The sequence below is a fragment of the Oryzias latipes genome, chromosome 4 (assembly GCF_002234675.1).
Source record: "Oryzias latipes chromosome 4, ASM223467v1".
Taxonomy (NCBI): Eukaryota; Metazoa; Chordata; class Actinopteri; order Beloniformes; family Adrianichthyidae; genus Oryzias; species Oryzias latipes.
In genome coordinates, this window is record NC_019862.2 from 4,001,524 (window position 1) to 4,015,944 (window position 14,421).

Sequence of the window (14,421 nt, forward strand, 5' to 3'; positions counted from 1 at the left end):
TGAGGTCATCCCAAACAGCACACAACCAGGGTCACAGCCTCACTATATGGAGGCTGAGGGATAAAGACAGGCATGGAGCCGGGCACAGAGAAAAGGCCCGCATGGCGCTGAACGTGGGAGATGCTCCGATAGGGGAACGGAGGAGGTCAAAAGCCACGCAGGACGCACAAAACGCAGCCGACACACTGTAAAGGATGTTAAAGAACTTTGTTTATTTCATAGGCATATAAAACCACACTACAACAAGAGCAGAAAACCAGGATAATGGCCATTTTTTGTTCTGTTAATTCTAATTACAACTGAATAAAAGAATAAACTGTAGGAAAGTAAAAATACATGCTAATGGAATAAAACCAGTTAAATAATTAGAATCCGTACATAAATAAACGGTAAATACATCATAAATAAGTGAATAAATAAAAGAACAACTTATTGGAACCTACACCCAAACAAAATAAATAGCTCTAATGCACAAAACCTGGCAAACGTTCCATGGGACATTTAAGAAAGAGTCTCCATGAAAATCTTTTTTTTTTTTTGCATTTCTGTTTATCCCTGCACCTTAAATGAGTCATCAGTATTCCATAGTCACCAGCTCTCTAGTGCCACGTTGAATATAGTGATTGTTCACAAACGTCTGAGCTGTTTGACTCCCCCATAAATATGGTATTTAGGCCGGAGAACTAGACAAAACCACACAAATCATGCCACACCTTTATGTTTTCTTCTGTCTTTATCATTTGTTGTCATCAAGCTCACCATCGGCCCCCGTCTGAGTCAAGAGTCCCACAAAAACATGTTTTTTCAGAGCAAAATGACAAACCTACACCCTGTCACTGTAATGGCTAATAAAGTCTTCAACTAACAAAAAGAACTTTTCTTTGCTGAAACCCAAGAGCTATATTTCCACTATTCGTTTAGCACAATCACTGGAAAATTCCCATGAAAGGTATTCTTTTACATTCTTTCATCTATGATTATTCATCTTACAAAGAATAAGAAGTCTTGGTGAGCTTAAACACTTTGGTAGGCAACTGTGAAATATTAGCTGGCGGATATTCAACTGCATACTGTGGACACTTCCATCCAGGCCCATACCACTCCATGTGTATCACCACTGCACTACTCAGACCTCTGCAGCTTTAGCAGCACATAAAAATGAAAATAATTAACTACAGCGAGCTTCAACCACTCATTTGGAGAGCAGATAAAGTGTACTTTTGCATAGATATCATACTCATCTGTGTTTTTTTTCTCTCTTTTTGCATAATGAAGCGATTCCGGTGCATTCTCAAAGTTACATTTGTCAAATGCTGCACTGAGGAGCTCTGCGCTGGAGAGCTGTGCATTCACAGTGAAGGAAATCTAAGTCCATAAAGCGGCCGAGGCCCGAGTGACACCCCTTCAAACAAAAGTCAGTCACTCACAGGGAGATTTTTGCTGTTGTGCAGCCCCACACACTATCTGCCAAAGCCTGCCTTTTCTCTCTCACGCTCACACGGCCCACACAAATACTATACTCCTCTGAAAGTCTGATTACTCGACAGCTGATGCTCCATTTAGGCTGGTCGTCCTCCTGAGCTGAACTCAGAGGAAGTAGTCAGGTGGTGGGGAGGCTGGGTTGCCTGTGCGTGTTGGAGGAGCATCTCCACCGGCTCCAGGGTTGGTGCTGAGGAGCTTCTCGTACCGAGCCTTGTAGGCGTCTCTCTCCCTCAGCACTCGGGTCAGCTCACACTGTAGTTGCTCAAGCTGAAATAAAGACCCAAGGAACAAAAACACACACTTGAATCCTCAATTTTCTATAGGAGTTATTTGGCACACTCCAAAATACAAAAGAAAACTATTAGGGGTCTAGAAGAAAAACGGGCCCAAGATCCTGGTCATCAATTACTTTTTAAATTTTAATTCTTGAGTTGCAACTCTGTCTGAACTGGATTGACCTCTACTTGTCAACATTTCCCTCTTCTGAAAAAAAAAAATGGATCTTGTTTTTTTGCAGGTGTTCAGATAATCAGGAGAAGATATGAAAAACCCACGATGGGGGGGGGGGGGGGGGGGGGGGGGCAGACTTTGGGCAAAGAGGGTCAGTTTTACAAAAGGTGAAAATGTGAGGGCCAACCATTCGGCCTGCATTCTCCGAACCCTTATAATAGCATTATAATAGAGATATTTAATGAAAAGAAATCTTTCCAATGGGATATTTTTCATTTAAATACATTTTAACCAAAATTATTGTGAATTTCTGATTTGAAGTCCAGAACTAAAATGAAGAAAATGTTTGTCTGGGTTGACATGAAATGTTATACATTATTCATTATAAATCTTCATTATTAAAATCTTACTCAGACTTACAAACCAAAGTGTTTTTGATCAAAGAAAATAATAAATGATGTTCTTCTGGTTTGTCCCTGTAGGCTGTAAAGGTCAAAGCAACAGGTTGTTGCCAAACCTTTACAACAGCCTACAACTAAATTTAGCCAATCACAATGAAAAATCCTACACAGGCTAAAGAAAGGGCTTTGGGCCATTAGGTTAATTTTTTATGACAAGAGCCTGTGGCCGACAGAAATGTCAGCCGGGCCACATTCGGGCCAGGGGTCGGACTTTGGACATGCCAGACTGATGTACAGAAATCCGGTGCTAAGATCTGGCACTTTGATTTGTCTTTTGTATGCGGAGTTGTGAGCAATTTATTTCAGATCATGACTTTACACGAAACAGTGTGTGAGATCAGGGGTTGTTCACCTGTTGTGTGAGCACGTGCTTCTCCGATTCCAGAGCGTGGCGGTGCTGCAGGCGCTTGTAGCGGCACGACTGCGCGTACCCGCGGTTCTTGAGCGTGCGCCGTTTCTGCTTCAGGCGCACCACTTCATCCTTGCTGACGCCGCGCAGGTGTCGGTTCAGCTCCCGCACTGACAGGCTCACCAGCTGCTCGTCAGAGAAACGCTCATTCACTCCACTTTGCTGAGCAGATGGAGGGAACACAAGGAGGAGATGCCTTTCTCACCGTTAATTGGCACAGACACGCGCGGAAGTGACATGAAGTGTGCGCATTTGGTGGAGGAGTGGGAGTTTGATTCTGTCCAGGTGCGCTCCTTTATAAAACGGGGAAGTGACAAGTGTATGGATGATGAGTCAAGTTGAGTGCGCAGGCGCGTGCTGTGTGCAGGTCTGTCAATCAGGGGGCACATTTCAGCGCCACATGTCCATAATCTGTCATGTAATCTGACTAAGTGTGGGTGACAGTTATCAGGATTACGCACAGCAATAATAGCAGATATTATGGTAAGCTCACACTGTGCTCTACATAAAGATTCATCCAGTTAATCAGCCGGAACACAAAGTTTGTTTACTGATTAAACTGCATCGATCTACGAGGACAAGAATGAGTTGTTGGATTTAGTGCAGAAAGAAAAGAAAGATTCCTTAAAGCTCAAGACTAACATCAATAGGAAGTCTTTTAGAATAGATTACATAGACATTTGCAGGAAAGTATGCCTAAAACTATTATTTTTCAATCTGACGTGTAACCCCTTGACACCTATTGATGCAATTACGCATCAAACCACTTTGGCTCCAAAATGACCTTAACTTAGCATCTACTTGAAAGCAAAAGCACAAGTTAATTTGTTTTTCATAGCTGAAACAAAATTCAGGTGATCAATGATAAGAAAACAAAGGGATCTTTTTTTGTTGTTGCTAATAACAGATTAGACCACATGGTTTTTTGAACTGCGTCCCACATTAAAACAAACAATACATTGATTTAGAGATGATTCTATTGCCCACTAAAAGTTTTAAAACTCTACAAGTCACAAAAATAACCCTTTAAGTGGTCCGTTACATGAATAAGGGAAGTTAGTGTGGTTGTGTGATGTAATTTTATTCTGGCATGAACTGATCCTCTTTGTTGTTGAGCATCTTCCTCATCAGGAAGCTTTCACCAGACTTCTGAATTTGTGTGTACCTGGCTGACTTGGTGGTGATGATGGTGATGGCTACCATGCATGGGGTGGTGTGGATGATGCTGATGATGGTGCTGGTGGTGATGAAGGCGGCCCTGGGGGCTGAGGGGCTGTGGGAAGGGAGCTGACATGGGAGTGCCGTTGGACAGTGACGGGGGGGCTGATGACAGAAAAACAAGCGGGCGATGGCACATGTCTGCTGCCTTGGCGCAGGAGATGTCTCCTCCGCTGTCGCTGCTGGAGTCTCCCAGGTTGGAGCTCGAACTTTGGGAAAGACCTGGAAACTGTGGAAGAGATCAGGAAGAAGATGGAGACGGCTAATCTTGGACATGTGGTAAAAATAAAGAGGTCACAGGCATAGTTGTTACCTGTGAGCTGACCGCTGCAGCAGCAGAGTTGAGCAAAGCCTCCACAGCATCCTCACAACCCAGGAAATTGTTGACCGGCCCCCTCTCTCTGTCCCCTCTGTCTTGCACCCCTCCCAAGGCTCCGAGCAAAGAGGCGGGGCCTGCCATCTCACCTCCAAACTGCTGTTGCAGAGCAGCCAACCAGATCAGGTCCTCCAAGGAGGCAGGGGTGGGACCCTGAGGGCCTCCATGAGCTGGACTTCCCTCCACAGTCCCCTGGGAGCCAGAGCCGATGCCAGACGTGAAGCTGTTGGAAATGGAAAGGGGGAAGGAGATGGAGGAGGATGATGAGGAGAGGGAGGAAGAACCTGAAGGTGGTGGGTGGGCATCGCTGAGCGTCGGTGAAGGTGGCAGCGAGTTGTAAGGACTGGAGTTCAAGCTGGAGTCCTGCGGGGGGTGGCTGGTGTACGGAGAGCTGGAGGGGTCTTGACTGATGCCAGCTTTGGGATAAGCGCATGACGGGGGGAGTGGAGGAGTGTCAGATTTCACCTCAAATTTTAGAAGATCAAAGTCGTTCAGGTACTCCATGGCAAGGGGGCTGGGGGGCAGAGAAGGCATGGGGAGGGGTGGAGAGGACATGGTGTCTGGTGCTGTTGGAGGGAGCTTCACCAAGGTTTCTCCTTGTGTCAGGATTGTTGGAAAGCCCAATCCTCCGCCTCAGAGCGGTTCATAGACGGCAGCAACAGCAGGGATGCCAGGAAGCCGAACGGTTTATGAGTTTTCCTCAAACTCTTCACGTTCCTCACACCGTTTGTTTTGCTTTGAAGAAAGGAAATAAAAAGATGGTTATTTAAAATAGGAACGTCTCATGTGACATCTTAGGAAGGATGTCTCCCATTGAGGCATCTCAATGGGAGATGTGTGTCTTACTTCTGGGACACAAAGTAAATCTTCTTCTTCCTAGAACTTAACAGTCTTCCCACAATGCATTGTGACTGCCAGGAGGTTTGGCCAGTTCTTAATCAGAGATTTGATTGACCACTGGTTCCTGCAGAGCAATACTTTTGATCAGGAGTAGCACCACTTTCTCAAGAATCGGCCAAAACCTCTTCATGAGCATCTGGTGAAGCTGTTACAAACACAATAAAATGTTTTACGGGTAAAGTGGTAGCCCTGCATGCTGTCGAGTTACCCTAAACCCATTCAGATGAACAGACCACCCAAATGGGCCCAACAAAGCCAATTCCAGGAAATTTCAAAGCATTTTAGAGCTTAATTGACTATTAGTAAGCCGCCACTTCAAATATTTATTACCAAAAACGTAATCAGTCAAATCCAGTTTCATTAGTTTGCGTATATGTCCGTTATCCAACTTAAAAACTGCATTTGCAACGATTTTACCTCCATTTCTTTGAACAAAATGTTTGATTTTGTTGCAAATAAATGAGATTTAAAGTGTGATCACTTTATGTGACTGCAGTAATCTTTAGCACGCCATCCCCAGCCCTTAACATTCACAAGAGCAGGACTTGAGCACGCTTGAACGTGCTCTGAAAAACCTTTAAAACGTTTGTCGCTTTGGCATTTTTTCTTATATTCATACTCATGGTGCAACACGTTGGCCCCTGTTCGTGTTTTCATCAGAAATATTTCAGAGGATTGTCATCCAGGAAAAGACTGTCAGTCATTCAATGAAGATTCTCACTGAATCACATCCAAATGAAGAAGAAATATTGAGAAGGCTTAATCATTTTTGACAGAAAGATTTTCAAGTCTCAAGAGAGCAAATCCAATTACCAAGAGGTTCTGAGTTTAATCCAGAGCCACAGACTTTCTAAAAATGAAGTCAAATACTTTTATGGAGAAGAAATAAAATCAAAGTCAGTTTTTCTGTTCTCAACATAATAATTGTGTTGTTTTTATGTCCAAATGTCGGAACAGGGTTGCACAAAGCAAACAAGCATCTCCTCACAATTTGAATGAAAAGTTTGACATTTCCCATCATTCTACTCTGGTAACCGCATCAAAGAAAGCTAAGCTTTCCCTGTCAACTCTAATTATAGAGCTTCAGATTTAATTGCAACTATTATCAAAATGAACATCTAATTAAAAATCCACCTTTGACTGGTGCCTCTGCTCCATAGCTCATTAGTTTTGCCCCCCATGGCTCAAAATGGGTCGTAAAAGAAAGCAAACAGTGACAGAGCTCCATGGAGGCCTCAGCCTGGCTCTGGACCACGTTCAGCCGAAACAGCCGCCCGCCACAGGGGAAAAGCAGGAGGAAAGCAGGCGGAGAGGAAGGTCTGAAATGAGTTGGACGAAATGGCCTTACCGTTGGTCACAGGGGTGAAGGATGGCTGCCAGCTCTTCTCAACATCCGCAGCAGACACACACACTCACACTAAAAATAATCGACTGACTGGTTGACTGACACGTTTGGAAAGAGACACAGAGTTGTGTGTTTGTGTGTGTGTGTGTCCATGTCAGTGTGTACAGCTCTCTGTCACTGAGTGCCACTGCCCCCTTTCTGTCTCTCCCCTCTGCTGCAAATCCCTGTTTGCAACAATCCCCTCCTCCTCCTCCCTCTGCCTCCCCCTCATCCGTGGTTCATGTATGCTCTCTCTGGCAATGTCTCGCTCCCTCTGCCCCCCCCCCCCCCCCACTCTTTTTCTCTTTTTTATTCCAGGTGTTCTTTCTTTGATTTGTTTCACACCTAAGAGCCCCCACCTCCTCCTTTATTTATAATTGATTCATTGTAACGATTCATTGTAACAACGATTCCATTCAAATCATACTTTGTGGTTGCCGACACGATTCATAGTTGATATTTATTCATTTTGAACGATCCGATTCACTGATCTAAAATGGATCCAGAACATCTTTATCCAAAACTTCCACCAGTGAGACTCAGAAAGAAATTCCTGCAACTGAACAATAAAGCTTTCCAGATTCTTGGATTTCTTCCAGATCATCAAGTGGAAATTAAATCTGTGTCCAAACAAACAAGTAAACTAGAATGAATGTCAAATCCATTCACATGTTAGTTTCCTAAAGTTCACCACTGTTGTTTTTCCACATCCAAAGAATCCAAAGGGAACATTCTTAGAACATTCTAGAACACTGGATGGTCACATGACTTTCTAAATTCAAAGTCTGTCCACACACTGGACTGGAATGATGGACTGATCAGTTATAATGACATCACATGTGTGTTGTTCACTGTGATGGTCATTTTTACCTTATAGTAAAATAAACCAAGATACAGTTCCAAATGGTATCTTCCAATATAGATAAGATTGATTTTTTTAAAATTTTGAAATGACTGAGTTGATGAATCACTAAACCTCTGTTAAAGACTGATGATCATTGCATCACACAGAAAGTAATTCACAAACAGGCTGCGATACACACCTCACATCAATCATCACGTTCTTCCTCACCTCTCCACCTTCAGATCAGAGTCTGCTTTTAGTTCCTCTTCACATGACACAGAATAAAATAATCTGCTGTTTAATGGTTACTTTGCAGGAAACATTCAAATGGTCTTGGATGAAGAAATGAAGCCTTCCTGTGGCAGCAGGACCCATTGCTTTTACCTGAACATGTTCCCAAAGGCGTTGTCATGTTCTTGCTGTGAGCGGACGATCTTTTTTTTATTTATTTTATTTCCAAGGGGTGTAGTAAACTGTTGAATGTTGAGCGTTGTAGTCATGAATTATTTCTGCAGGTTAACAGTGAGGAAGATGAGAAGCAGAGAAGCCTGCAGGCACGTCTGCTCTGTAATTTACTGTGGAAACTGAAAAAACTGGAGATTATTGTCAAGGTAAGCCCCAGACCTCTGCAGAATTTAACAAACTGTTTAAAATATGATGTGAAATGATCAGATGCTATGACAAATAGCAGGCTGAAAACACTGAAATGATATCCATGCAGGTTTTCTAAAGATTCAGCATCACTCTCAACATGTTTTAATCAAACCAGATTCACAATTTGATACTAAAAGGTTTTAATCCTTTACTTTAATTAAACTGAATTCTTGCAGCATTTTGTTTAGTTCCAGATCAAAGTATCATATGTGCTTCTGCATGTATTTCCATGATTATTACTTTTATGCATTTGTTGCATTTATTGGTGTGATGGATGCCTCGTGAGCTCAGCTGGCATTGGGTTGATCCTAATCTAGGTTTATTGTTATAAAAGCAGAACTGAAATGTGTGAGTGACTTTTCACGTCCGTCTCGACAACAATCATGGGTTTTCAATATTGCTGTTTAGTTTTGTTGTGTGTAGAATATGTTACAGGGTTACTGATTTTCAAAATGAAGCTCAGTTTTACCAAAAAATTATTGTCAGACAAGGTAAAAAGAAACCTTTTACACCGTTTTAAGTGTTTCTAGTCCAGTTTATCCCAGCAACAACAACAGTTCAAAGGATTAAACTAATTTGTGGATTTAATTACCCATGGCTGTGGTTAAGAAATCACTCCTGTTTTCTTATAGAGTAGAGGTGATCAGTCAGAATAATATTCCTTGTATTTTGAAGCATTCTAGGTATAACACGCATCTTTAGGTGCTGGGTACATCTGATCAAGGACAAATACAAATGTATAATATCTGAAGAGAAAAATACAAATAAAGATTAATAACATGAAAAAAACTCTGGCCAATAGGACACATTTTATTCAAATGAACTATTATTAATATTCAAAGTTTTTCCAATTATTTTTTTCAAAAAAATCTTACCTAGTAAGTTATTGTTTCTTAGATCAAGTTTAGTCACTTAGACTCAAAAGTAGACTAATGTATTTGATGAAAAATAGAGTAATGCATTGACAAAATTAAAAAAAACTGCAATGAAAACAGGTTTTTGGAGGAACTGATGAAGTTCTGCATCCTGACAAAAAAAGTGCTGATAATGACACAATGAATGAAAACATTTAGCAGCTAAATGCACCAGTTCAACGTTTTCTTTAATTGTGTTAATTTTTAAAATTTTGCCTCTTACTTTGTCTCTTTTACTTCCTGCTTTCTTTTAGGAAATACACAACTGGAATTTCATTTCATGGGTTGTCAGTCATTTCTAGTCAAATTTATTTAATTTAGAATTTCTTTCATATCTGGTCTAACTCTAAAGAAAATAAAATTAATTTTTTGGTGTGTGCTTGTACATGTTTTATGGATACGTAAAAAATCTTTTTTGTAGATGTTTAAAACACTAATTTGGATGGATTCTAAAACTCTTGAATCATCTAAATCCACAAACCAAAGAAATGCTCAATAAGCATTTCTCAGTGCTCCTTAAAAGCTAAACTTGTTAATCCAGAGTCTCTATGTGTCTTAGTGGTGTCTCGTTGAGGAATCAGTGAGTTAATAGCGCCTTCACAAATCTGATTTATATAGTAAACAAACCCTTAATGCCAGCAAACATGCTGAGTCATGCACAAAATGTGCAAAACTAAAAACAAAAATGTTTTATTTTGAAAAAAAAGTGGGATTAGTTGAGCAAAATTCCAACATTTAAAGGAAGAAAAGAAACACACATCTCAAAGGTTTATTACGAAAAAAGACCCCTCAAAATTGTGTTCCTGTTACCTCTGCTCCGTTTTAACCTCTCTATCTGACCATCATTTGTGCGTCCGGGGAAAGCTTAGCAGCTAAACCAACAGGGCCTCCCGTGAGGGTGAGAGACAAAGAAAGGCAGAGACATGGACATACTTACCTCATACTTTGTGACAAACACCACCTCCTCTGCGTCTGCAGCGGCTAACATTTGTCCTGCAGCCTCTCCGGACTCCTGAGCCTCGCCAACTGACTCCATGGCGTTTGTGCAGACTCATGACACAACCTGCATTTAGGTAATTAGATCTTTTCACAGAGCCACACTGCTGATGACAGTGTTGGATGGAGACAGTGTCGGTCGTGGTGGCTGTATTGATTGTTTTAATACTATAGTTAATCCGTTTTACAGCCATTCACTGACTGTTAAGAGATTCTGTAAAGCTGTAGATTAAGTATAAAAGGTAGAATTAATATCACATATTGCTTGATTTTAAAGCCCAGCGCAAATTAGTTGAGCTGAACATGAGCCAATGTTCAATTACATATTTCCTCAATTGGTAAAACACTAAACCCTATTGTCTGAAACAAATGCTCAGTTGCCTGAACCCACTGATTAAATCAAACATTTCCTTTGGCAAAACCATAAGCACTTCTCACCTGTTTAGACACAACTAGCCAACACATGTCATTGTGATACACCCGTGCTGCACAAAGGTGTGCACAGGTGACAAAAGTCAAACATGAAGAAAGCACAGGTGTCACCGCTTGAACACAACAACTCAAAACTGATCACACTTGTGAATAATGGAGTTGAGAGAACATTTTCCTCAATCACATGTGAGATGCTCTGTGAGGGCAGCAGGCTGAGCATCACAACTATGTTGTTTGGGACCATGTGAGTTTTCACAGAGCCCTCCAGGTTAGAGAGCGGTTCAATATGAACCAAGGTTTGATCAATCTTTGCCTTCCCACGTACTCCGCTTTCCGTAACAGGGGGGTGGCATGCCAAGCCTGGATCCGGCATGCCAGAGGTTTTTTCCCCCCGTTGCCAGCCAGACAAAACCTTAGCCTGTGGTGTGGATGAAGTCCTGTGGCCTGACCCAGTTCGGAGACATGATGCTCTGGCACTTAATTTTTACTTGTAAACAAGTGACAAAATTGTTTGTTTTAACAAGTGCTACCTGTGAATGCCCAAAATGTCTGTTTGCTTTTTTTTGTACAAGTTTTCTGCAACATGCATTTAGCGTACAGTAAACAATAAACTTTGTTTTTTCCAGCTTGATGTCCTGTTGTGTTGTCTATTTTTCTACGTAGTGTTTACTGACTGTTAGATGTTGCTCTTAACCCTTGTGCTATCCTAGGCACCTTAACGTTGGGAGTTGGGTCATCTAGACCCACTAGACAGTGCTCTGAACCTTTTTTCTTCAATGATTTGTGATCTTCACTGGTGTCCATGGATTACATGAAATCTTTCCACCTTTATCCACCTTTGTCATGGTAGGGAGAACATGTCGATGTAAGGGTGGGATCATCTTAGATAGCACAAGGGTTAATCTAGACTGACTCAGGGCACGATTGTACAGAAAAGTTCAGTTTTGAGCACAACTGTTTTGAGGTGAAAGTTTGGTTTTGCAGGAAGAGTTTGACGTTTTGTGACTGTAGCCTGAAAATTGGGTTTTGTGTTCACAGTTTAGAGAAAAAGGGGAGCAGCTTTCAAGAAAAGGGTCTTAAAAATCTAGAAACGCTGTAAATTAAGCCTTTGGTTTAAAATAAACAGAAGCAAATATTAAAGAAAACTAAAACATGAAAATATCAACTTTTAATAAAACAGCTTAGGGTCTAAAAACATATCTTTGTAGAAACTTGAGCATTTTCCTAGAATGCTAATCTACTATACTTGCATTTGCATCCATCTCAGTTTGGAAACTGTCTGTTCCACGGGTCCCCCAGCTGAGCAGCAGGAACACCAAGAACTATGTTTACCATTTATATCCAGTCTCAGTCTGGTAAACTTTCAGGTTTTATGGTGAAACTTGTGTCTCTGCAAACTACTGACAGCTTCTCCAAGCTGTTCTATTTTCTTCTTTTCCTGCAACTAACAGCAGATAGACTCCAAAATTGAGAATAACAGTTTACTTTTACAAGTTTTTGAGCCTGCAGTGAAAACAGGATTTGTCTACTGCTTCTCCACAAAAACGGCATAATCTCCAGGGCTAGACTGAGATAAATGAGAAACTATATCTTGTTAATTGGACTGAACTGACCCTTTAAGCTTCAACATCAGCCGTTATTGCTCAAAACCCCATGAATGGGACGCTGACCCCTCTGTCACCCTGCTAGCCTGGGTTTCATAGCCTTCAGCTTTTATCCTCTGAGAAGATCTTGAGGCCATGATAGGTCAAGATACATGATCTGCTCATCAGGGAGAACTCCAGGCAGATCCAGGTCCAGCTCAATGCTGTTTGCATCTTTAGAGTAAAGATCAAACCTGCGATTTCGTCTGAAAAAAAACAAGACATGACTGGAGGAGAGCAGGCAGACAGCACAGAGGGAACGAGAGAGTGATGGAGATGAGTGGAGGTCTGCACTGTTTGGACAGATGGTGTGGGGTGGAGGCCTGTAGGGTCCCACTAACTCTGTCTTATTCCACAGATACATGTCCTAATCCCAGCTAACTCTGTTACAAGCAGCCGGCTTACACGTCTCACCTCACACTCCCCCTCTTCCTCTCCTACCTCTGTCCTCTTCACTCTTTAGTCACAGCATCGGCTGGCCCTCCGGAAGAGAAGTTAGAGCCAGCAGGGAAGCTTTTTCGTTTGATCTTTTTACATTTTTAGCTTTCAAATAATACAAACAATATTTAATTGATGAAATAAATAAACAAAGGCATTTTTACACCTTTATCCACTCAAAAACCATTTTAATGTTTAATGCTGAACATTTGTGCAGCATCGCCCTTTCGGTTGTTGGAAGATGATGATGAGTTATGGAGTTTCTTGGTTTTGTGTATTGGTGTGGTCTGCACACAGGTTGGTTCAGAACTTCTGGGTTGAATCCATACTGTGGTTAAAGCTGCACTCTGTGGGTCTGAAACGCACAAGGCCTTCCCTGAAGCACATGTGGAAGGAGGTGGTGCTGCAGAACTATTTTATCTTCCAGAATTCATAGTTTCTTCAAAATACAAACCTGCTCTCACGAACATTGACTGTATATGAGAACTGGACTGGGGAAGGACCCCCCCAAACAGGAAGTACCCACTGTTTTCAAGAAGCCAAAATCCCATAGACTTTCATAGAGAAATAAACAGTCATTCTATTAGTTAGAGTGAACCTTCTTACTCTGATACATTTTTTTAACATGTTCTTGGTAATCTTATTTTTTTCATGATATTTTGCTTCTGTAGTTTAAGTAATTCAAGTTATAAACTGACCAATCAGATGCCTTAATAAAAGCATGTGGCCCCCACGTCCAATGGGCAAAACGTTTGATTGACAGATTCTCCAGAGCCTGCTTTCAGTGGAAGATGTGTGGAGTTCCAACAAGGGCACTGTCATGTCTCGTCAGTCTTATGTTATGTCCTAATGTGCGTCACCTGTGTCGTCTCTAAAACACTAACTCTCTTCTCATTTCAAGCCTTGTTACTTCCTGCCTTAGTGTGTTTCCCTCCAGGTGTGACTGTCTAAGCCTCCCTGATTGTTTCCACCTGGGATTCCCACCCTTGCATCTTACAGCTCTAAACTCTGCATCTGAGTCCAGCCTTGAGTTCTGTCCTGAAATGCACTCCTGATTGGTGGGAGAGGTTGCCGTAGAAACAATGACTCCAACCGACTCAGATCAATCACTGCTTACTGGTGACGTCTAGTTCCAACATGGTGGCGTCCGTACCACATAAAAATGGCGACTGAATTGACCGAAATTGGTTGGAGCCTGAGGTGAACCAGTTTTAAGGGTGATGTCACACGCACTCAGTTCTGTTTCATATAAAGTCCATGCCCCCCCCCCCCCCCCCCTTCCACTAAGCCCTGGAGGACACAACGTTGGTAAACACCAACCTCAATGTCAAATTTGGACCTGTCTGACCACAGGACTCCGTCCCACTTTGAAACAGTTCATTTGAGATGAATGCTGGCCTCCAGGACGCCGCGGTTCTTCCAGACCCTGTTTAACTATGGCTTCTATTCTTCATGAAAGGGATTTAGTTTTCATCTACACAAAGATTGTATTTGCCCACAGAGGTTTGTGAAGAATGTCTGGATCATTTTTATTATCAGTGACACAATTGTGATGCAGTCATCTGAGGACCCAAACGTTTCCAACAAGGAGTTTTAGCCTTGTCCCTGACACACAGAGATTTCTCCAGTCTCTCTGTGGCAAAGTTCTGCACTGTGGGAATAAACAATAAAAATCCTTAGTTGTTTAATGTCAAGAAGCTGTGATTTAAAAATGATGCACTACTTTCCTGTTCCCCCCATATACTTTACTGAAACATCATCCGGACACCTCGTGGCTCTCTGAGGGTGTACCGTCGTTCACAATTCTCCAGTTTGAAGGA

General features: G+C 41.9%; 1 protein-coding gene across 1 annotated transcript; it reads right to left on the reverse strand.

Annotated features, from left to right (window-relative positions):
* Positions 1–190: 190 nt before the first annotated feature.
* LOC105353878 (transcription factor MafA) lies at positions 191–6,842 on the reverse strand. Its single transcript, XM_023954018.1, has 5 exons — positions 6,645–6,842; positions 4,334–5,131; positions 3,968–4,249; positions 2,746–2,964; positions 191–1,749 (listed from the first exon to the last, which is right to left on the reverse strand). The coding sequence occupies exons 2-5, from the start codon at positions 4,949–4,951 to the stop codon at positions 1,588–1,590; spliced, it is 1,281 nt and encodes a 426-aa protein (XP_023809786.1). The 5' UTR covers positions 4,952–5,131; positions 6,645–6,842; the 3' UTR covers positions 191–1,587.
* Positions 6,843–14,421: the final 7,579 nt, after the last annotated feature.

Coding starts and splice junctions, on each gene's coding strand:
- LOC105353878 (XM_023954018.1), bottom strand. CDS start 4,951: ATGTCCTCTCCACCCCTCCCCATGCCTTCTCTGCCCCCCAGCCCCCTT. Junction 4,250..4,333: donor CTGCAGCGGTCAGCTCACAG/GTAACAACTATG, acceptor TCTCTTCCACAG/TTTCCAGGTCTTTCCCAAAG. Junction 1,750..2,745: donor AGCACGTGCTCACACAACAG/GTGAACAACCCC, acceptor TCTTTATTTCAG/CTTGAGCAACTACAGTGTGA.